The 22467-nt window shown below is 29.3% G+C and overlaps 11 protein-coding genes across 11 annotated transcripts; 6 read left to right on the top strand and 5 right to left on the bottom strand.

Annotated features, from left to right (window-relative positions):
- Window positions 1-410: 410 nt before the first annotated feature.
- Window positions 411-2639, bottom strand: OCT59_023405 (uncharacterized protein; the record flags this gene model as incomplete). Its single annotated transcript, XM_025325515.2, has 5 exons — window positions 411-1539; window positions 1615-1960; window positions 2033-2217; window positions 2293-2356; window positions 2442-2639. 5 exons carry the CDS (start codon window positions 2637-2639, stop codon window positions 476-478), a joined length of 1857 nt encoding a protein of 618 aa, XP_025180913.1. The 3' UTR covers window positions 411-475.
- Window positions 2640-3247: 608 nt separating this feature from the next.
- OCT59_023404 (uncharacterized protein) lies at window positions 3248-3677 on the top strand (the record flags this gene model as incomplete). The annotated part of the gene is made up of 2 exons (XM_066134665.1): window positions 3248-3279; window positions 3458-3677. The coding sequence occupies 2 exons, from the start codon at window positions 3248-3250 to the stop codon at window positions 3675-3677; spliced, it is 252 nt and encodes an 83-aa protein (XP_065990764.1).
- A 342-nt stretch (window positions 3678-4019) lies between these two features.
- Window positions 4020-4445, top strand: OCT59_023403 (uncharacterized protein; the record flags this gene model as incomplete). Its single annotated transcript, XM_066134664.1, has 1 exon — window positions 4020-4445. The coding sequence occupies one exon, from the start codon at window positions 4020-4022 to the stop codon at window positions 4443-4445; it is 426 nt and encodes a 141-aa protein (XP_065990763.1).
- A 1430-nt stretch (window positions 4446-5875) lies between these two features.
- OCT59_023402 (uncharacterized protein) lies at window positions 5876-6097 on the bottom strand (the record flags this gene model as incomplete). The annotated part of the gene is made up of 1 exon (XM_066134663.1): window positions 5876-6097. The coding sequence occupies one exon, from the start codon at window positions 6095-6097 to the stop codon at window positions 5876-5878; it is 222 nt and encodes a 73-aa protein (XP_065990762.1).
- A 901-nt stretch (window positions 6098-6998) lies between these two features.
- Window positions 6999-7724, bottom strand: OCT59_023401 (uncharacterized protein; the record flags this gene model as incomplete). Its single annotated transcript, XM_066134662.1, has 5 exons — window positions 6999-7178; window positions 7322-7378; window positions 7499-7558; window positions 7630-7638; window positions 7713-7724. 5 exons carry the CDS (start codon window positions 7722-7724, stop codon window positions 6999-7001), a joined length of 318 nt encoding a protein of 105 aa, XP_065990761.1.
- Window positions 7725-8046: 322 nt separating this feature from the next.
- OCT59_023400 (uncharacterized protein) lies at window positions 8047-8679 on the top strand (the record flags this gene model as incomplete). The annotated part of the gene is made up of 2 exons (XM_066134661.1): window positions 8047-8317; window positions 8525-8679. The coding sequence occupies 2 exons, from the start codon at window positions 8047-8049 to the stop codon at window positions 8677-8679; spliced, it is 426 nt and encodes a 141-aa protein (XP_065990760.1).
- A 1965-nt stretch (window positions 8680-10644) lies between these two features.
- OCT59_023399 (uncharacterized protein) lies at window positions 10645-11140 on the top strand (the record flags this gene model as incomplete). The annotated part of the gene is made up of 3 exons (XM_066134660.1): window positions 10645-10666; window positions 10732-10873; window positions 11020-11140. The coding sequence occupies 3 exons, from the start codon at window positions 10645-10647 to the stop codon at window positions 11138-11140; spliced, it is 285 nt and encodes a 94-aa protein (XP_065990759.1).
- Window positions 11141-11190: 50 nt separating this feature from the next.
- OCT59_023398 (uncharacterized protein) lies at window positions 11191-12008 on the top strand (the record flags this gene model as incomplete). The annotated part of the gene is made up of 5 exons (XM_066134659.1): window positions 11191-11283; window positions 11373-11382; window positions 11664-11689; window positions 11781-11912; window positions 11982-12008. The coding sequence occupies 5 exons, from the start codon at window positions 11191-11193 to the stop codon at window positions 12006-12008; spliced, it is 288 nt and encodes a 95-aa protein (XP_065990758.1).
- A 37-nt stretch (window positions 12009-12045) lies between these two features.
- Window positions 12046-13167, top strand: OCT59_023397 (uncharacterized protein; the record flags this gene model as incomplete). Its single annotated transcript, XM_066134658.1, has 7 exons — window positions 12046-12105; window positions 12181-12228; window positions 12282-12368; window positions 12441-12550; window positions 12633-12649; window positions 12722-12755; window positions 12832-13167. The coding sequence occupies 7 exons, from the start codon at window positions 12046-12048 to the stop codon at window positions 12935-12937; spliced, it is 462 nt and encodes a 153-aa protein (XP_065990757.1). The 3' UTR covers window positions 12938-13167.
- A 794-nt stretch (window positions 13168-13961) lies between these two features.
- OCT59_023396 (uncharacterized protein) lies at window positions 13962-14708 on the bottom strand (the record flags this gene model as incomplete). Its single annotated transcript, XM_066134657.1, has 5 exons — window positions 13962-14195; window positions 14280-14353; window positions 14436-14444; window positions 14549-14610; window positions 14690-14708. The coding sequence occupies 5 exons, from the start codon at window positions 14706-14708 to the stop codon at window positions 14066-14068; spliced, it is 294 nt and encodes a 97-aa protein (XP_065990756.1). The 3' UTR covers window positions 13962-14065.
- A 1015-nt stretch (window positions 14709-15723) lies between these two features.
- OCT59_023395 (uncharacterized protein) lies at window positions 15724-18145 on the bottom strand (the record flags this gene model as incomplete). Its single annotated transcript, XM_066134656.1, has 5 exons — window positions 15724-15738; window positions 15846-17083; window positions 17170-17290; window positions 17371-17756; window positions 17824-18145. 5 exons carry the CDS (start codon window positions 18143-18145, stop codon window positions 15724-15726), a joined length of 2082 nt encoding a protein of 693 aa, XP_065990755.1.
- Window positions 18146-22467: the final 4322 nt, after the last annotated feature.

Here is a 22467-nt window from a genome sequence, read left to right as displayed (position 1 = left end):
AACATGATTGCTTACTAATTATCGATCGGATGATTTTTGCATGTGTCGATCATTAAAAGTATTTTTTTTATTAATAAATGGTCCGACAGATTCATTATTTTTTTTTTTACTAATAATGGTCCGACAGATTCATTATTTTTTTTTACTAATGATGGTCCGACAGATTCATTGTTAAATTTTTATAGTTTAATGTGAGCAAACAAAAATCTATAGTAGAAACTTTTTATTTTTCGAGCCAAATTCTCCGAAACTTTCCGATATTGGCGAAACCCTCCGATATTATCAAATCATGATATAATATAACTGACCAATCAAATCGATGATGTCACGTGATTCTAATCCTGGCGTAACCTATATGAAAATTTTATATATTTTGTTAAAATTTATTTTATAGTTTCACTTATAAACTATTAAATATTTAAATGAGTGTTTTATTAATCAGTAAAATATATAGTAGATCTTGTACAAACTAATATCATTCTTTTAAAAGTTTGTTTAACTTATTCTGAGACTTTTGGTATCCTTGATCAAGAGATTTTTTGTACCAATAAATTGCTTTATCTTTATCTTCCTTAATACCATTTCCATATTCATACATTGTGGCAAGATTATATTGAGCTACATTATAACCTATATATGCAGCTTTTTTATATAATTCAAATGCTTTTTGTTGATTGATATTAGTTCCAATTCCAATACTATAACAATATCCTAACATATTCATTCCACCCGAATATTCACCATCTGCAGATTTTTTAGATAATTCAAAAACTTTATTGTAATTAATTTCAACACCTTCACCATCTCTATACATTAAAGCAAGATTACATTGAGCTCTAAGATTACCTAAATTTGCTGCCATTTTATATAATTCAAATGCCTTATGTATATCAACATTAGTTCCGATTTCACAATAATAACAATAACCTAATGAATTTATTCCACATGGATATTTTCTTTCTGTTAATTTTTTAGATAATTCAAAAGATTTTTCATAATTTTTATCAACACCTTCTCCATCCATATACATAATAGTAAGATAATATTGAGCTACAACATTTTCTAACTCTCCTGCCTTTTTATATAATTCAAATGCTTTTTTCTTATTAATATTAGTTTCAATCCCATGATAATTAAAATATCCGAGTAAATAAATAGAATTTGAATTATTTTGATTATTTAAAAGCCAATTGTAGATTTCTTGTAAATTTATCTTGTAATTTTTAAAATAATTGAGAACAAGTTGTTTTCTAACATTTGTTTCTTTTCCAATATTTAGCTCCTTAAGATAAAGTTCAATTAATTCATCAATCATAACGCTTAAATCTTCTTCAAAAACATTTTCATTAATATTTTGAATTATGTAAGGTTCCATTTCTTTTATAATTATTTTATTGAAATTATGAATAAAATTTTCATATAATGAATTATCATTAATAGGTGATATGTGATGGTCTTCCGTTAGGGTAATAATTTCTTCTAATTTAACAACTACTTGATTCATATCTGGTCTATTATCTGGGTCATAATTCCAACACTCTATATAAAAAAATGTAAATAAAATGAGTTCTCAAATTAATAACAAAATAAAAATGAAATTAAAAATATAATTACCAGTATAAATATTAGAATAATCAACAGGAGTATTAGGGACAATTATTTCTCTATAACCATGTATAATTCGTGTTGCTAAAGTAACATCATAAAATTCATCTTTAAATGGTGGTCGACCACTTGAAATCTCCCATAAAAGCACTCCAATACTGTAAACATCACTCTTTTTGTTTAAAGAGTATGATTGTTTTAAATTGATACTATCAACGAACTTTTTAGGATCAACGTAAGGAATATTAACAAATAAGTCTGATTCTCTTTGTCCAGATACTTTTTTGATTCCTTTTGATAGTCCAAAATCAGCCAATTTAATAGTATGCCGATGAATCAATATATTATCAGAATGCTATAAATTAAATATAGACAAATAAGTAATATAATAAATATTTATATATATAAAATAAATTAAATAAATTACCAAATTACGATTTACAATTTCTTCATTGTGTAAGTATGATACAGCACATACTAATTGGTATGCTAATTTGCATTTGTCTCCCCACGTAAGAATCTTAAAATTTTCTTTCAAATAATTTTGAAGAGAATTATTATCAGCATGCTCCATAAATAAAAAATATCTTTCCAACTGACTATTTTGATTTTCTAATTTTAAAAATAATTAATTTTATTAATTTAAAGCAATGACCATAAATACCCTTCTCTTTCTTTTAGAATTACCTTCGCTTGTAATTCCAAAAAAGCGGATGATGTTCTCAGAATTGACTTTACAATGAAATTCAAGCTAAATTAAAAATGTAAACAGATATGTAAACATTAAATAATATAAATAAAAATAATATATCATTTATTATTATATTTTTAATTACCTCATTAATGATTTCTTTTATAGTGATATTGTTAATATTAACCAATTTTAACACAAAATATTTTTGATAAACTTTTCTGAGAGGAGTTCCAGTTCCAATTTTTTTAATATTGTGAAAATCTTTATATTCATGATATTTTATATAATTTTTAGAAATAAATTCTTCAAACCATTCATTCGAATTCTTAACAACTTGCATTTTAGTCTTATCAAATATTATAATAATAAATAAAGTGGAAAAAAGGAATTTAAGCTTTTTTATGTATGTACGATGTATTACTACCATAATACATCATACAAGCATATTGTCGATCATTTTCATGATTGAATAGTAAAAATAGAAGTACCCCAGTCATGGCAAAAAAAAAGTTGCAGTCACGTGACATTTGGCCCGCATTACGGAGTTATGCACTAACATGTGAAAATAAACAGTGACGAATAAGGGTGTGACGAATAAGTTTTTACTTACTTGAAAAAAACTAAGTCTCTCAGATAAATATAAAAAGTGGAAATGCGGTAGGGTGTGACGGTTGTGATGAAAAAAGTGCAGTCACGTGACTGCAACTTTTTTTTTGCCATGACTGGGGTTCTGTAAAAATAGCAAATTACGTCATACTTACATTTTCAAGCACTCCCTGCATCGTGCATGAATAGAAACGGGAGCTGAAGATAAAATTTGTGATTTAATACAATTCTTTCCAAATTAATTAATATAAATTATACTAAAAAAAAAATTTTCTAATTGATGCTTATAAAATAATACCAATTGCATGAAATAAATTTCCTTAAAAATTGTAATACCCTATTATGATCGGTAATAGCAGATTAGCCGCCGTGCAGTAGGTAATATTAAAGTATTTGATGATCTCTTTTGTAGATTCATGCAGCCGTCTAGACCATTAGAACAAAAAAAAAAATAAGCTTTGGATTGGATATTCCCGGATGTGTATGGTTAAATCACACAGTAGAAAATAAAAATTAAATTGTAATTTAATCAATTTAATCGCTTTATTTTAGTGGAGTGAAAATATATACAGCGTCAGAATTTCATCAGAAACTATGGTTTTCAAATGCTGAAATAATTATGGATGTAGATTATCAAGGAAATTATGAAGACACATATTGGGATAAAGTTTTATATTTAGTAAAACTTTTAAATCTTGAATTTACCTTAATACAATGGTATGATTACTTTGAATTATGCCTGGAAACTCAAAAGTTGGATGTCCATACTTAAAATTAGAAAACCATTGTGATTTAATTCCTATTAGTTCCATATCAAATGTAGGTATTTGTAATGATTTATTGAAAAGTAATTATGATTTTATTAATAATAAGTCAATAAAATAATTTTTAATAAGTTATTATCATATTTACTAAATTAATATTTTTCCAATACTTAAAAAATCACAATACAATTACTAATTATATTTAAATATATTTGATATTTAAATAAAATCTTAACACTAATTTAGTAATAAACAAATTAATAAACTAGTTCAATATTGATTTTATATGTATATAATTATGAGTCGATGCAAAAAAAATTAAGGCAAAAAACGAGACAAAAAAGTTAATGATGCTTGAGAGAGAAAAAGAATTATACAGCAAAATATGTGCTGCTAGTGGTATCAAAGACGAAGCAAGTGGCAAAATCACTAGGCTGACGAAGAACGACGAATTTTCTAGTAGCTTGGCAACATTACTAACAAGAGACAAAGAAATGGTGGCGGTAATGCTGAAAGTTTCAACTAATGGCTGTAATATTTACATGGCTAAAAACGATAAATGGTTCGAAAATGATTTCACATATATTGACAGAATCAAAAATTACCTAAAAAAATACCTGAAACTGCTCCCATATCATTGGAAGTGGCAGCCTTTATCAAGCGAAGTAATGACGTGCTTTACTGTTAAGCTTGAATCTAGATTTGATAAACTCAAGGATGATATAAAACATGGTCGACACAAACAGCATATTAAATCATTGTATATTATGCTTTAATTGACATTAAGAATATGGATAAAATTAATATTTACGATTTATCAATAACTTGTTTCGAATATTATAAAAATCAAAGAGAGCAATACAAAGATCTTGAAAATCCTGCAACTCCGTAGTATTTGAAAAAATTTCTAGGATATGTAACAAAATTATAAGTTGTGCATGTAATGCAAAATATAAATTCTATTTTCTCATATGGAAGTGCATTTATTGGAGCCTACTATGACCGAGTAGTCCATAATTTCCTGGGAAGATGTTATCAAAAATTTATTACTGATCATAAAGAGTATGAAAATTTCAGGGAAGCATGTTTGAATAGTAATAATAAGAAGGATTCTCTAAGACGTGTATACGGCAAAAGTATACAGCTGGAAAGTGCAGACCTTAAACAAACTGTAAAATTACATGCAGAAATGAACATAATGACCAACGAACTAATAAATAAGGAAGATAAAAGTAGAGCATTTATAGCTGTATCCAAAAAGTGATGTTATTTATACGAATTGTATACCAGGTTTGCACGAACCAAGGGATATGTTATTGATACTTTTGGAACACAGAAAATTATATCTTTATGGAAATTTCCAGACGCAAATAATGCTATTTTCTATGATGAATCTCTATCATATATGATAAAAAATCTCAATCGGAAGGGATAAAACGAATAATTATACTGAAGGAATGGCGTCATCTCATAATCTGATAGTGAAGCAGGAAGTATGGATTCTAGTAGTCATACTGTTAACCAAATACTTAGATCTCCAAACCGATTAATATGTAAAATTTAAATCTAATTTTATAATATATTAATAAAATTGCAAATTTCTTCATATAAAAAATTCAAAGCAAGTTCTTTATTTTTATAAATGAATCATCTAAATAAATAAAATAAAAAACGTCGAAATAGCGCCCTGTCCACTGCGGATGTTACATATGAAGTTTTGTCTGATGTCATGTGGTAAATGTTCACAACTCGAAAAAATACCAATAAATTTTAGGTTATAAAAAACCATGACATTTTGTCACGATGTGCTAAAAAATTTTTTATGCAAAAAAAATAAAAATGAGTTGGAGACTTTGTTGTTCGTGATACATGATGAAGTTACTATTCTTCCAGATTACTCAATGACTTTATCCCTCTCATTCCCCTCGATAAATAATACGGCCGAGGGCCTTCCATCTTCTCTTTCATATCCTCATCTTTTATACTGTATAAGAGTTTCGACAACTTAAACAATGGTTTCTTTCACAATGCATCCCATGAAATACCACTTTTCCGCATCTGTTACTTTATCTTGATCGTGACATTTGGTCACAACCTAAAAAAGTCACGTGTCCGTTCACACTCCCAACCCACACACCCACACCCACCCGCACTCCCAACCCGCATCCAACCCACACTCCCACACCCACCCGCACTCCCAACCCATCTAATTTGGAACGCAGATTTCTTTTGCCAAGAAAATTTTTATTAATACATGAGGAATAGGAATTAGTGGATGTGATGATGCAGGTGAATTCTCTGGACCGATTCCAAAAAAATCATCTAAAGAACTAGAGACTTGGGTTAAAGGAATAGCGGTTGATATGCTTACTAAGAAATCGTCATCCTGATCTTCGGGTAATGGATTCTTGGAGAAATGATCGATCATAATAGTTTGAACTGGCTATCAGATAATTCCGATATACTTGATTTTATCAATTCCTATTTTTTCGAAAAACCCATAAATCTTTCTGGCTCTTTGAATTTGTTTGCGTAATGCTTCTCGTTTATTATCAGGAGGAAGGAGTCTAATAAGATTGTCATAAATCATACCTTTTGCTTTTTTCTCGCAAACTTTATATTCGAACGTAAACTCTATTGTCTTTTATATCGAATTCTACAATATAGGAACGTCAACACAAAAATTCTTTTTGATTAGCTTGAATGGCTTCAGCTTTCGCATCCATGCTTCTTGGATTAAGAAGGCTAGATTTTGTAATATATTTGGGGATTATCTGTATCAGAATTTTCGTGAAGGGCCGTCACGGAAATTTCAGCCATATGATTTTCTCAGGTACCGAAATAGCCGTGATACAATATTTTCCGCTTCCCTCTTCTTATGTGATTGAGATTTTGTCCTGAGTTACAGAAGATAAGTCCTGGGTAGCTAATTCACGCAATAATTTCTTTTCTCTATTCCTCTGCCTAATCTCATCGCTAACCCTTTTCTTATACACCTCATCTAAGAAAGTGTCCGTCACCCTTTCTCCATTGACTTGATCTAGATGTTCCATTTATGGGCTGGTCTATTACGGGATCAGATATATAATGCGAAGCATCTGGCTGTGGTACAGCTGTTTTCTCTTTTCCGACCGAGCGTGAGTTATTAACGTGCTGGGGTTGCTGAGTGAGGTTGGAGGAATCGAAATCATGTCTTAATTTGACTAATTCAACTTTAAGCTCAGAATTCTCGGCTGAAATATCTGCACTATTTTTCTCCAATTCCTCGATTCTGACCTTGTGCTCGGCATTCTCGGCATCACGCCTGGCATTCTCCTCAATAATCCGTCTCAATTTCGCATTTCGTTCTTAAGCTCAGCATTCCCACCCTTAAGCTCGTTTTTTTCAGTTTCAAGCGAGGCATTATCATCCTTAATCTCGAGATACTCAGATTCAAGATCATCATATTCCTCCTTAATCTTAGCGTTCTCAGCCTCAAGGTCGGCAATGCGTTGTTCCAATAATTCAAGCTTTGACGATATGACCGATAATATTTTATAGAAGATATAAAATATTCAAAAGTTCGTTAGTATATATACATACTGCTAAGAAACTCGTTGAATGACAAAATGTCACGGTCGGAATTATTCGGTAATACATAAACTTGTCTTACAAAGTGAAATGGCGTTTCTATACTAATGTCTGCAGACCACACCAATTTTTCGCTTGCCTAATACACATTATCCCATTCCATGGTCCCGGTTTCATTGTCCTAATTATCGATATTCTGGATAAAATAAAAACGGTATGTATGAGATATGCAGTGTCGGAATGTAATAGTAACATTAACCTTACGCCGAAATTTTATGTTGTTTACAATTTGTGATTCTAATATAAAGCCCTCAGAAATCTATACGAGAAAATATCATTAGTTTGCAAGTCCTGGAATCGTTTCCTTGCCACAACTGAAAAAGGTGTAACCTTAATTGTCTCGTCCGGACATCAATAATTTTTCGCTTCTTTAGTTCATCGGAGAATCAAAATCTTATGAGTAATGATAAAACCGTATTAATCATTTTTTTCGTGTACTGATAAACTACTTTTTTTACTATGCTTATTAATATTTGTCAAAGTATCTATTATTTGCTGTATTGCGTCACTACAAGCTATCAAAAGTTTAGAGGAAAGGTTGAGTTTAGGATTTATATATGCTTTTATGAATACATCGTGACATAGACTCTGACATAAACTATCCTCAATTTATCATTCGCAGAATTATCCCCAAAATGTCGTTTTAATTAAATTGTTTACTTCTGGGCGAAACTTCCTTTGAAAGAATTTTCCAGGTTACCGTTCCTGAATATATTACCCCTGATGATAACAACGTCCCCATTCGCGATGCCCAAGTTGGACAATTTAAAAGTCATATCTTGTCTAAGTAAAAAAGCTAAATTTGGTATTGATGATCCTGATGTTATGAACCTTTATAAGGTTGAAATTAATACCGATGATGAAGGCAAGGTTAAAGATGTAGAGGATATTGAACGAAAACGTGATGAACTTAAAGCCAAATTTATGAATCCAGCGGATGTGTTTATAAGTGATTATTTTCCAGATAAACCTCCAATTAAACACGTTCATATCATCATCGCAGTCCTACTTCCTAAGCGTCTCCCAATGGTTTACCTCTTGAACAAGGAATTTACAGTCGAAACAATGATACATATTTTCATCATCACATTCGTTAATATGTTTCTTACTCTCCATTAGAGCTCAAGAGAAAAAGACCTATCACGAACGAAGAAATTAAGATGAAAACTTGTTTCTGTAATTAGCTATATTTCATTATATTATTCTTATGGATTTTTCTTTACAGCTACAGGAGAAAATAAAAGAAAATGGACGGCTAATAGTACCATTCGAAATCAAATTCGTAATTATGTATATTTTGTTGATCTAGAGGAGACGAATGCTCCGCTTCTTGATATGATTCTGAGAGGAGAATTTGTGGCTTTATTGGCTTCATCTTAACATAATAAAGATTAATATGATTAATATGTAGATCAACCCATAATATAGTAGTATTAGCGCTCAACCTAGAACAGTCATATCGAGCGCGTATAGATCAATAATGATCCGTTCAGAGTGTTGCACAAAATAATATTAAAACGAAAGTAAAAGGTGGCCAACATCGAACACGATAGTTCATCAACAACCTGACCTAGAACAGCTTCCTCATTCCCCATAATCATGCTCAAGCATTTGGTGTTCTCTTCTCTTATCAGCTGTCCAGTTTTCTTCCTTTTGACGAAAGCGAAAAAAGTTCAAAAGCGTCCAATCCAAATTATCTGAAAAAAAGTTCGTTTTCATTTCAAACACAAAAGTGGTTGAGAGTTTGAAAATAAAAATTAGAGTAAAAATTTGGAGCAAGGATATATATATATATACCCTTTACTATGACGTAATAGAAGTGATGATCATTGGAGATCAAATCCGAATAAAAATCTTTGATGTACAAGTGTTCGTTATGTACTACATATTCCAAGAAATTTGTTGGTTAACTCGTTATAATAAGTGTGTATCAGTTTTTTATTGCCAGGCATAGTCTTAACCACAGTCTTATCTAGAGCTTCCGTTTGAAATTAGAATATTCGAATATGATTCGAATAGATTCGAATATTCCATGTAGATTCGAATGTAAATTGATCAGGAAATTTATTGCAAATAAATGTAACACAGTTTATACGACTAACACCTTTTTCATTTTAATTTTTTAATTAATTTATTTAGATATTTCCGTTAAATGATTAATTTGTTTTTTTAAAAAAAGAATAATAGATATTTTTATCACATGATCCGGTTGAGATTCGAATCATTTTACATTTCAAAAATTTATTTATTTATTTATGACTTTATATAGGTAGAAATTACAGTCATGTGATTTTTTTCTCTGTAATATTTCACTGCGCCGATAAGACATGTGCTGGCAATCACTGGCGCAGAAAGGATCAAGAATGGTAATATATCCGCTTTGACTTTGTACATCTGTAAAGCAAGAAAAATTGATTAACATCGTGATAACATTTATCTAGAACCAAACCAAAGTGTTACTGACCTTTCTTTATTCTTTTGAAGAATATACTCGTTCGTTTGATAATTTTCGATGATGTAAATTATGGTAAGTTTGAATTTTTCGCTTAATTTTTCGCTTTTTTCACTTGCACAAGGCGGATAAAAGGGTTCATTTAACCGGGTCATCACCTTTTTATATAATTTGCAGAATCGATTTTGGAATACGCTTCGGGGAAATTACGTTAATATGATTGCATCCCGACAATCAGGTCATTAAATTTATTCTTAGTTTCGAAATTTCTTAAATTCAGAAGTTCTCTTATGTGAAATAACCCTTTCTCATAGTCTGTGCGAGTGGGAGTAATATAGATAGGTGTGGGATAATTTATTTAGGAAATCTATTGTAATAAAAGAGTGTGGAGATAAGAATTTTGTAACTAGCAATAGGGATAGGAAAAAATCAATTGGTATACAAATTTATAAGAAATCTGAGAGAGTAAAGAATTAAATGGCGCGTACTCCCTCCCTCTTTGATAGCATCATATATTATTTCAATCTCTATCTCTGGTTAGTTATTTATCTGATAAATCAATAAAATTTGGCCAGTTCGGGCATTTGCATCGAAAATTTAATGCTTATATTAATTGCCATTCTTTTAAGTTTCCAGATAAAAGCACGATAGCAATAGAGGCGTAAATGGAATCTAGCACATTTTTTATCATATGCATGTGACCTGATCGCAAAATTGATCATCTGATCGACGAGTATCATGATTACATAAGTACATGATTCAATCTGTGTGACTCAATTTTTCGTATAAATAATCCATTCAAAAAAATTATATCCCGTTTTCGATTCACGGTTAAGTATTCGTTAATATTGATATTAGTATCTGTTTTCACGTACACGCGCCTCTTTTGTTGCATGGGAACCACCAAACCTGTCTGTAAGTTCAACACGAAGGGCGGTATTCCTGGTTAGAAAGAAAGGATGCTGATACTAATGCCCCAGGGTTTACTTGCAAATCTTCCGTGTTCAACACACGTGTAAGAGGAGAGGTTTGCCGAAAGAGCCTATTTCTGGGAGTGTCGGTCTGTGTCTCAAGAGATTATACTCTTCTCCCTGATCATTCAACACGAAAGGGTGGGAAAGGGTGAATATGTTAATGATTGCTTGCGAACTTCATGTGCTCAACCGCGTGTTTGTGACTGAATAACCTGAACTTGGATGGGGGCTGCAAAAGAGTATTTTTTGTGGGACTGTTGTTACTGTTTGTTAATCAATTTACTCTTTCTAAAGAACAAATAGACAAAATTCAAATTCAGATTGGACACAGACCTTTGCATGCCTCACTCTAATATCAACCAGTTTTTCGCTAAGACATGCTTGTCAAAGTGGAATAATGTCAGCATTTTTGTAAAATTCATATACAACGAAAGTCATTCGACAACACCAAAACAAGTGTTAGATATGTATAATCGGAATCGTTTTGACATCATTTCAGCCAAAGACACTAAAAATAATGTCATGCAATATGTCCGTGATATCATTGTAAAAATAGAAGTATGTTTCTATTATTCATTATGTTTGCTCATAGTTCCTTCCATTAATCCAATCAATTTGGCTAATTTACTTTCAAATGATTTTATCAGCAAGCGAAATGTTCGAAAATCATCGGGATACGTTATTAAATGTAAGAAGATCAGGGCAAAAGTAAGTATGAAAGTTATTGCATCATTGAGCTATGGATGAAGTATTCTTAATTTCTTTATTTAGCAAAGGTAATTTTAACGAATAAAACGCGAGAAGATTTTCAAACCGCAAAAACAAATGATTGAATGAACCAGAAATCCCTAGTTTGTGATATTGATTTCATTCTTTCATAGGATTGGAATAATGAGGTTGATAATTTCTTCCAAGCAACAGAAATCACAGGCTGACAGGCAACAAAACAAACAAGGAGGATGAGGTATGGACTTCACGTTAGTATGGATTGTTTTAGTTGTCACGATGTTCATATGATGATTGATCTCGATACACGGGTAAATTATATCTGGTAGGTGTTGTTCGCTGTAAATGTTTACTATTCTCTCTTGAAGGAGGCAATTGATAGTCAAGGCCAAGAAGAGGTGAAGGATGCGACCAGTGGTGAAGAGGCGAAGAAAGTGACCAAAGTGTCGAAGGAAAACAAAGTAAATCTTCATTGGTTATTTTTAAACATTTTTTTTACGAATAACAAAATTTATGCTTTTCCTGTCTAGGTAGGACCATTTAGACTAAGCAAGTAAAATCGAGAGGAAATTGGTACAGCCTTGAAGTCAATGGATGTGGAAACTTTCGACTGGAAGATTCGTCGAAAAAGAAACAAGAACTGGATTTCGAGTAGTTAGTATTAATGCATGAGAACATGTTCTTGTAGGAATAAGTTTATTAAACTGTGGTCTTATTCCTTTTTCTTAGTGCTATAATCCAAAATCGTTGTTTTTAACACGGATCCGCTATCCATTCGTTTATTATAGACGTCGACGATGAATTAACTTCATCGCATTTCAGTGACACAGAACTTGACGAAATTATTTGCCGCCGGCCCTCACGTACCTGATCTCCCAGATCAAATCGCTGAATTTTTATACGAATTCGTTGGCAAGGTAATAATTCATTTACATGTTAATGACACAGGTGTATTGAAACAAAATCACCAATCCCTTTTCCTATCGTAGACTAACTTGAATGAGATTCGTGAGACCAAAAAGTCAAAGGTGTTTGGTAACAATTATGATCATGAAAACCACCACGATAAGGATTATATAATCTATGCACTTCATTCATTGTAAGTATTTTTGTCCTTTGAAATAATAAATAAATTTAGTCGGTCACGATGCATCTAAAGAGCTTTAATAAATTATTCACAGAGTTCGAGAAATTCAAGGTGGGAGCATGTAAGACACAAAACTGGAAGCTTGGTTCAATTGTCACATTTGGAACGTAATCTTTGACCAAGCTTTCGGAGGTATTAATGTGATATCCGTCGTCAGGTAACTTTTAAAAACTATATGTTGTTTACTTTGATGAATCTGAAAATGTTTGGCGAGAGTACAAGTTTGGCAACAGCTTCTCGAAAAAATATGAAAAGAAGGTCTGGAGAGAGGCGAAAAATGGGTCGCATGGGACAGCCGGGCGCCGAAAGAGACCTCGAGACATAAAAGGCAAAGAATGAATGTGCTGAAGTGAATGATGAACGACCATATCCAGCATCACCATGCACCGGATCACTTAGTTCTGAGCCATTGATTTAAGTATTTATCGAATGGGAATTAGTTTAGTTTAATACCAATATCAAGAGAAAAATCATTATGTTATTTACAATTAGTGTTGTTGTCAATGAAGAATGATAATAGTGCAATAATTAATAAATTAATGTGTTAATTTCCAGCTTTTTTATATATATATACAATATGGTATATGCTCACGCGCACGTGATTTTATTTGACTATAAAGTGATACAAAATTTACTTTATTGATGCATTATTAAGGTAAAATATCGATTTATGCGTTGTCCGAATATACTGTGTAACATTTTAAAGTATCAGCAGCTAATAATATCTATAAGTGTATTTTTGCGTGCAAAGTTTTTTTTGCGCAAAACTATATCTAATAAAATGTTCCATTCCGACTATAAATACATGATTTCCAGGAAGTCTGATCGAATTAAGTCGTATCTAAGGCATAAATTAGGAATTCATTAAATAGACGCAACAAATTTAATATGAATAATAAAAAATTATTGCGCTCCCAAATGTATTTCATTCCAATTATTTCCAGTTTGCATATGTTATAGATAATGGAACCCAAACCGATAATATTACTTGTGATCATGAGAACGAAAACAATTTTCAAGTTATGAATGAACTTAGAGTATTAACCCAGCATCTGCTCGATGCGAAATGTGATATCTTCTGATACTCCGATTTACGTTAAAAATAAATTAAAAAAAAATTGATCCGTGTAACATGAAAAATCTGTTCATAATAAAATATTATTAATTAGTCTGTGTGAGAAAAGTACGTAATGAACAAATATTATTTGGTAACGTTCAAAGATGGTTATTATTAAAAATGGTTGGATCTTGGATAAATTTTCAAAAAGCAAGAATCCTCACTTAAATGTTAATTGTAATTGATAAAATGACGATTATTATTTTTTTGAATAAAAATGTACTTTATAGCATACTATATGATCTTGTAAAAAAATAAAATATATTAATTATTGATATAATTATATTAAGAAATAATGTTTTGTTATGTTTATATACTACGTTATAAATCTCATTTTTCTTTGCAAGAATTTATTTGTCCATGTTAAGTTTTTCTAAAAGAGCTTTCTTGAGTTCTGTAAATTCATTAGAATCCCATTCGCCATTATCCATCATTTCTTTAACTTTCTCACGAGTCTTATCAACATTGGCATAATAATATCTTAAAATAAATTAATTATATTATATTATCAGTAAAAACTTGAGATGATTTAAGAAATAACATAAATAAATAAAATTTACATACATTATTTCAGGAAACCATTTTCCCCAACGTCTTTGATGTGGTAATAGATAGAATAACTCAATTTCAGCAAGAATCTAATAAGAAATTAAAAAAAATTTAATTAAAAAAACTTTTACAACAGTACTTTCAGTTATGTTAAATAATGACAACATATACCTCTGCCTTCTTTTTAAATATGAAACTCTATTATTATCTTTTTCAATTGCCATATTGAGTAATCCAATAAACAAATTCATAAGATATACAACAATCAGTAATGAGAATAAAACGATCAATATTGCAATTGGCGCATTATCAGTATATGTCCAATTAGTTAACGCACTTGAATCGCCTAGCAATTAATTAAAAAATTTTAAGTACAATTAAACATCAAAAAAAAAATAAATAAATAAATAAATTTTTTTACACACCTGTTAAGAATAAATACATTGCAAAAAGGGATGATCTAAAATCTACAAACATATTTGTATTTCCATTAGGTTGTTGAATTATATATGGGGTTTTACCAATAGATCCATTTTCAAGTACTAGATTATAGGAATTGGCTATATTCCAAGGATTATTAGGATCATTATTATTTGTACGATCATCAAATGAAAATTTTGCTCTTGGTAATAGTAAAATATAAAATGCATGAGCGAAACTAATTATAATAATAAATAAGACCACCAAAAAAGAGATAATCTGTTTTGCAACACTAATGATTATTGCAAAATATACACCAAAATATTCAAATGCTCTAAAAAATAATAAAAATTTTATATCTAAAAATAAACATGAAAATGAAAGTAATGGGATTATATCCATTGGAATTACACTCAATTCATTGGTTTGAAGCCAAATAATAGAAGTGTAAATTGGAAGCACGAATGCAATTACATCTATAATATTCAAATGATGTAATTAATTAATTTTCTACTATTTTTAAAATTAAATATTTTAAATATTTTAAAATTAATTATTATATTTACCAAATATGTTCCAAAAATCACGGATCCATTTAATAGGATTATAAATAATCTGACGAACTTCAAAACTCAAATGAATAAATCCAAGTATAATTGTAGCATTTAAAAGTTGATTTCGAATATTTTCATCCATATCAGCTATTGTTGCTGCAACGTTAAAGCATCCAAGTAAAGCTAAAAATACAATTAAAATGATTGCATAATAATATTTTCCATAATTATTCCATTTAAAATTAATTAACACTTCTCCATTCCAAGTTCTATAAATATCTCTATTTATTGTTTCAGCAAATGGACTAGGTTGAGGCCAAATTAACTCTAAAAACCAATTATAATCTTTCGGGTAGTTAACAAATTTAATATAAGGATTCATGAAAATAATTGTGGGTGTTTTTTGTTTTTTTGGTATTACTTTTAAAAAAAGATCATTCACGAAAAAATATAGATTAGGAAATCCAAATTTCTTGTACCAATCATTAATAATATGAAATCTTAATAATATATAACATATAACGTAATAAATTGGCAAAAAGGGTAAAAAGAATAAATTTGAAAGGTGAAAACGTTTTATTTTGAAGTAATTTTCCTTATTATTAACTTCATCATTTTTCTTTAATGCACAATAATTTAACCACCAAATAGATTGAGATATATCAATTGTGTGAAAATAACGTCGAAAAGGATAAAGATGTAAATTGATATCTTGATGTTCTATATAATAAAAAGGTGAATCAGTTATCATTGTTGTTTCCAATGAATATCTTGAAATATATTCCGGATAATATTCATTTAATAATGGCATTGTAGAAGTAATGATACTTAAAAACATCACATTGCTTCCTAAATCTTCCTTAAAATAGTATAAGCATTTTTTAAATATATCATCTATTAATTCTAAGTTATGTTCTTTAATTGCAAATGTTAATAATTCAACGCCATATTTAAAAAGAATTTCCTTATTATTTTTTATATATGTAACCCATCCATTACAAAATTTGAAACTATTATAATTTGGTAAAGGTAAAGTAGGTTCGGAAAATACTTTGGGTTCGATGCGGAATTTTTTAATATAATAATAGTATATTAAAGAAATGGATTGACTATCTTCATCAAAATGATAAATAAAAAGACCCATCTCCGTTAATATAATGATATCACTATGATTAAATATCTTAATAGAACCTTGGACTTCATTCGTATTATACAATTGTTTTATAATTTCGACTCTTGAGCAAACGTGATACCATTCATTATTGTTATTTTTTTTGAAAACTTGCAGTTCCATTTGTTTAACAATTCGATTATTATTATCAGTGAAATAGCCGCTGTCATAATTCCATCTAATTAGATTTTTAAACTCTTTTTCACCATAAAATTCACTCCGAGAATCTTGGAATAATTCATTTATAGTTTTCTTGTATGGATTAAGTGAAAGGATAATTAAGTGATTATACGTTTCTTTTTTGTACTTAAAACGATTACCAGAGTATTCATACCAATTTTCACAAATTTCATCAAAATTACTGATATCAGAGCTTTTAAATAATGAATCTATATTTGTTTCCACTTTTTCCAGATCAATCTTCCAAACTTCCCCATCTAGAATTCCAAATGCGTATTTTCTTTTTAGGACTCGGATATTATTTGGAAGATATTCTTTTGATAATTGATCATAATGTTTTAAATTTCTTAAGCTATTACTATCTTTCATGATGACATCCCAAAATCCATTATTTGGCATATTACTAAATAAAGGAAATAATAAAGGAAATAATAAAGGAAATAATATTGGATGCGAAACAACAATGAATTTCATAAAAGTATGTAGTTGATTAACTAAATAACAAATAAAAAAAATAATATTAATATTATATTAAAATTAATAACAGTATATTAAATTTTAAAAGAATACAATACCGTACCATTATTTATATCTAAAGAAGCAATATGAATTTTCAAATAAATTGAATAAATAATAATTTTATTCTTGATCCTTATACAAATAAATTTCTCATTACTGGAAATCCTAAGATCTTTTTCAAACTTTTAAAATAGAAATAAAAAATTAATTTTAATTTATAAAATATCATATTTTCAAATAGTTTCAGAAATTTATATATTACCTTTATATTATCATCAAATGACGTCATCATTTCGCTACTACCAACTATTTTTATTTTTTTTTCAGTAGCAAGATCAAATTCATAAACGTTATTATTTGATAATGAAGATGATAAATAGAGTTTATCATATTTTTGTATGCTCATAACATTTCCTGATGTCCAATACATTCTTTTACACTTATATATTAATTTGTTATTTTTAGTTTGTAAGGAATAAATACAAATAACATATTCAAAATGTTCCCAACTCTCATCATCAATACAATTATATAAAATAAGTTCATTATTTAAGTTAAAAACACAATATAAAATCTCAATATCGTTGTGATTGTTAAAATCTAATAAATCTATACTGATTTGATCTTCACTTATCAGATCGTATGATTCTAATAAAATACAATTGAATAAATATTATAAAAATTTATAAGGGTAAACGTAATAGTTATTACTCACCAAAATTACTCAATCCATCATCTGTTATATACGCAAGTTTCTTATCATCAGAAACACATATTAGATGATTGGATGAATTAACATCGACATCAACGTCATCGACACGAGATTCAGGTTTAAGTTGACCGTTTGTAATTTCCCAACCAACGATTGAACGATCTTCCTGACTATAAGTAACGAGGTATTTTTCATTTGGTGATACTTCTATCTCTGTAATAGGTAGACCGTTATGTGCTTTATCACTATCAATTTTATCTTTATTAGTTAAGTCGACTTTATCGAAATCAGTTTCACTATCGATTTTTACGGAAAATTCATCCATTTCACTTAATTGAAAAAATTTTTTTTTTTGATAAGCGTTTATTAAACCTAATAGTTAACGTTTTTTAAAGCATTCGTCTGTTACACTTTATAATTAATCGGGAAATGAACATCATTATCTTGTGTATCATGCATTAATAATTTGTTGCATTATATTTGTTGTATCAGGGGAAAAAATGCAACTTCGCGTTATAATAAAATATTGATATTTATATTACCAATAAAAGATTCTTATACCCCAAATAAATATAAAATTTAGTTCATTATTATTAGTAATTAATTATTTCGGAGTTAACAGTGTCAATCTATTAAATGATCATCGATTTAAAAAAGGATATACATTCCCTTAACGAGAAGATGCTAGCTATTTTAGAAACAATATTTACAATTGAATTCTGAATTTGAAAAAAACAAAAAATCACTTTTACCTCTTTTAAGAATTGATAATTCTACTAATGATCATCGATCTAAAATATGCCCTTAACAAGGAGGTGCTATTTTTAGAAATATTATTTAACAATTAAATGAATTCTGAAACTGAATAACAAAAAAATCTCTAAATACCTCTTTTAAGAATTGAAATTTCCTTTTTTTGTTAACATTATTATGTAATTCCAGTCTTGAAGAAAGATAATGCGCTAATTCTTACCTAGCTTATTTTTAATCATTTTTATCATAAAGAAAATTCTTGTAATCTTGTAACATGTAGCTAACCGTATTTTTAAATATTTTATTACATACTTATTAATGAAATTGTTTTGAGCGTTTCGCCAATTTTAATTCGGCCATTTCGAAACTGTCCGAACTTGGCGAAATTTCCGAAACTCCGAAACTTGGCAAAATTGTTACGTTCATAATTTTTTAATTGATGGCTAAATTTATGCATTTAGGATTTTCAAACGTAATGAAGCGAATGAAACCTATGGATAAAAATTAAAATAATGATATTAAATGGATCAGTACAATGTAAATTGTAAAAGTTGTAATTTGTATCGCAAATAAAAAATAATAATAAATCGTTTGCGAGCTTTCGTCCAGTTTGGAAATTTTCGCCCAGTTTCGAAAGTTTCGTTCCGGAAGTTTCGCTAGGGGACTAGTTTTAGTTTCGCCTAAAACACTAATACCTAAGTTTTTGTGCGTATAGTACCCATAAATGGTTAGCCAGATTGTTTACAAAAAAAAAAGTTCGTGCTTATAAATTTTATATAATGATAGAGAGGTAACGTAATACAGATTGAATCCTCTCAAGTTAATGAAGTCATTTTCTTGGCAAAATTATGCCGATCATAACATATTAATTTGTATTTATAATCACAATAAACTAATCATAAAGAGTTACCTCAAAAACACGCGGCGCTATTATTTACGGCCATAATTGTAGACAATCAAGTCGCATGGTTGCTAAACAGGGAAAACAGTTGTTAATGATATTTTACTCTTTAACACCAAAAAAACAAACCGGTCGTCCATCAATATGCCTAAAGAATTGAGGCTGGAATTAAATATTAAATTTTTATCTCATGTTTACTAATTGGTCGTCAGTGATTTTTTTGATGATATATTCATGCCTGTAATTTTTCTGATGATATTTTTCATGTTCACGTGTTTTTATAGTTTATTTATACCTTTCCCATCACTGGACGTTAGTCTCCATGAGATAAAAAAGTTATTTCACGTGTCGCATAAATATCATGATTTTCACGGCGCAGCCGTGAAAATCGTTGATATTCATGACTCCCCGTGAAATAACTATTAAACCATAAATTAATTGAATTTTCACGTCAGATAATTTTGATCGTCTTATTTTGAACGTAAACCTTTCAAAGATCTTAAAACCTTCCTATAAAGGTAATCAAAAATAAACCATTTACATTATGAATTAATTGAATTATTTGTATTTGAATCATGCATAATTAATTGTTTGTTAAACATCCCTTGTATTCCGAGTTTGGATTACAATCATTACATGACATAAAATTGACCTTAATACAGTATATGTCCTATGCTGATCATTACAAAAGTTTAGACAAATTTGATCGATGTACTATACTACTAATAACGATGCTCAAATCAATTTGACGGCTAAAAATATTATGCCCCAACGTGACGTCACGCCCTTATTCGTCAGCATGTCTGAAATGTGTGCCAGGTTGGCAAATGTATCGTTCTTATACGTGTACGACATACTATCTTATACGACCTATATTATGTGACATATCCGTCGTATAAGAACATAGCACCTGATCGTATAAGAACGATACATTTGCGCCAGGTTGATGGCGCAGTGTGGCGCAGCGATTTTTCCAAAAAAATTAAATTGCAATTTTTTTTATTTATAATAAAACCTTTAAATTCCTGAACTAGGTGTATTTTTGTCCGCTCTGCAAATTTACTTAGAGCATATACAGGTGGTTTAGAAGGCCATTTTCGAGTTATTTAACAAAAACTGTTCTTTCGACAAATCCAATTTTGGAAATGATCGGCAAAGACGATAAAATCGGTTGTTATATACTAGAGTCAAAATCTACTTCCAAAACCTCCTTTCATTTATAAGTGAATTTTGTAAAACAGATGAAAATACATCTAGTGTGTAAATTTAAAAGCTTTATATTAAAAAGAAAATCTTTAACTTAAATCTTTTTGAAATTACTGCGCCACACTGCGCCGTCAACCTGCAGACAGACGCACATCTGAAATTGACGGCGCAGTGTGGCGCAGTAATTTTAAAAAGAAATAAGTTAAAGATTTTCTTTTTAATGTAATATTTTCAAATTTACACATTAGATGTATTTTCATCTGTTTTACAAAATTCACTTATAAATGGAAGGAGGTTTTGGAAGTAGATTTTGACTTTAGTATATAACAACTGATTTTATTGTCTTAGCCAATCATTTCCAAAATTGGATTTGTCGAAAGAACAGTTTTTGTTAAATAACTCGAAAATGGCCTTCTAAACCACCCATATATTCTCTAAGTAAATTTGCAAAGCGGACAAAAATACATCTAGTATAGTAATTTAAAGGGTTTATTTTAAATAAAAAAAATTGCAATTTAATTTTTTTGGAAAAAATCACTGCGCCACACTGCGCCGTCAACCTGACATACATTTCAGATGTGCATTTCAGACGTGCTATTTGTCACTGTTTATTTTCACGTGTTAGTACATAACGCCATAATGAGGGCCAAACTCAGGCTTTTTTGATGGTGTTGGGGGAGTTTAGGTAACATAAAGTAATTACCAAAAAATTTACGTTCTGTACCTTACTATATAAGAGAAGTAACATAATAGATCATGTGACCTTACATTACTTACTTAGCCAATTTCCGTTACTTACTTTTTATATATTCGATTTTTGATGGTGTTACTGGGAAAGATGATTGGATACGGGTTCTTTATTTCTTTAGGAGTATGGATAGATTGTCGTTAGAGACTAGGAAATAAATGTAAACAAGAATTTTTTGTTCTAAAAAATACCAAAGGTTTTTAATAGCAATCTAGAATGGATTTTATGAATTATAAACACTCTTTGGATTAGAGGAATTTTTTGGAATTTGGATTTGGAGAAAGGTGTTAGGATGCGTGAACGGATGAGGATTCACTGTTCATTGTTCAAGGTTGATTACGATTGCGCTTTCAAGGAGATTCAGATTTCTAAAAAAAAGAAGAAATTAAATAAATCATTTTTATTGTAAAGTTTTGAATTATTTTTTGATTCTTGAACTACAGAAAAGGATTTTTTTTAAATCATAAATAGCATTTTATTCATTTTGAAAAGTAAAATGGTAGCTATAAAGCCATAAAAGTTGTACTAATACAGCTTTCAATTTTTGATTTAACATGAACTTTGCAACTTAAAGCATTTAGATATCATAAAAAAACTCTTCTTTAGTATAACACTATATATATAAAAGTTTTTAAAAAAATGAAATAATATTTTTAGAAACAACTTTTTAATAATAAATTATTTTATTTTCTCTTTCAGGATCAGGTTTACTAGTTTTATTTCATTAACATTTGAGAGTAAATAATTTTCTTTGGAATAGAATATAAGGTTCTATAAGAAGAATTCTGTTGAAAAGAAATCTTACAGTATATAGTTAATCTTAATAGTATAGTTATATATAGTGTTCTTTTTTTAATATCTGATGTGTATATATACTAGACAAATAATACTCTAATTAGAAATCAAAGATCACTTAGATTGATCACATGTGGAGATATTAATGATTAGGCTAAAAAATAGAAAATTAATGTATTGAACGAAATTACTCTTCAACTAATGCAATTTTTGATAGATTTTATTCTCTTTATAAATGATTTAG

This window comes from Rhizophagus irregularis, chromosome 4, assembly GCF_026210795.1.
Source record: "Rhizophagus irregularis chromosome 4, complete sequence".
In the NCBI taxonomy this organism is placed as follows: Eukaryota; Fungi; Glomeromycota; class Glomeromycetes; order Glomerales; family Glomeraceae; genus Rhizophagus; species Rhizophagus irregularis.
Note: the sequence above shows the minus strand (reverse complement) of the source record. Positions and strands in the feature narration are given on the sequence as shown.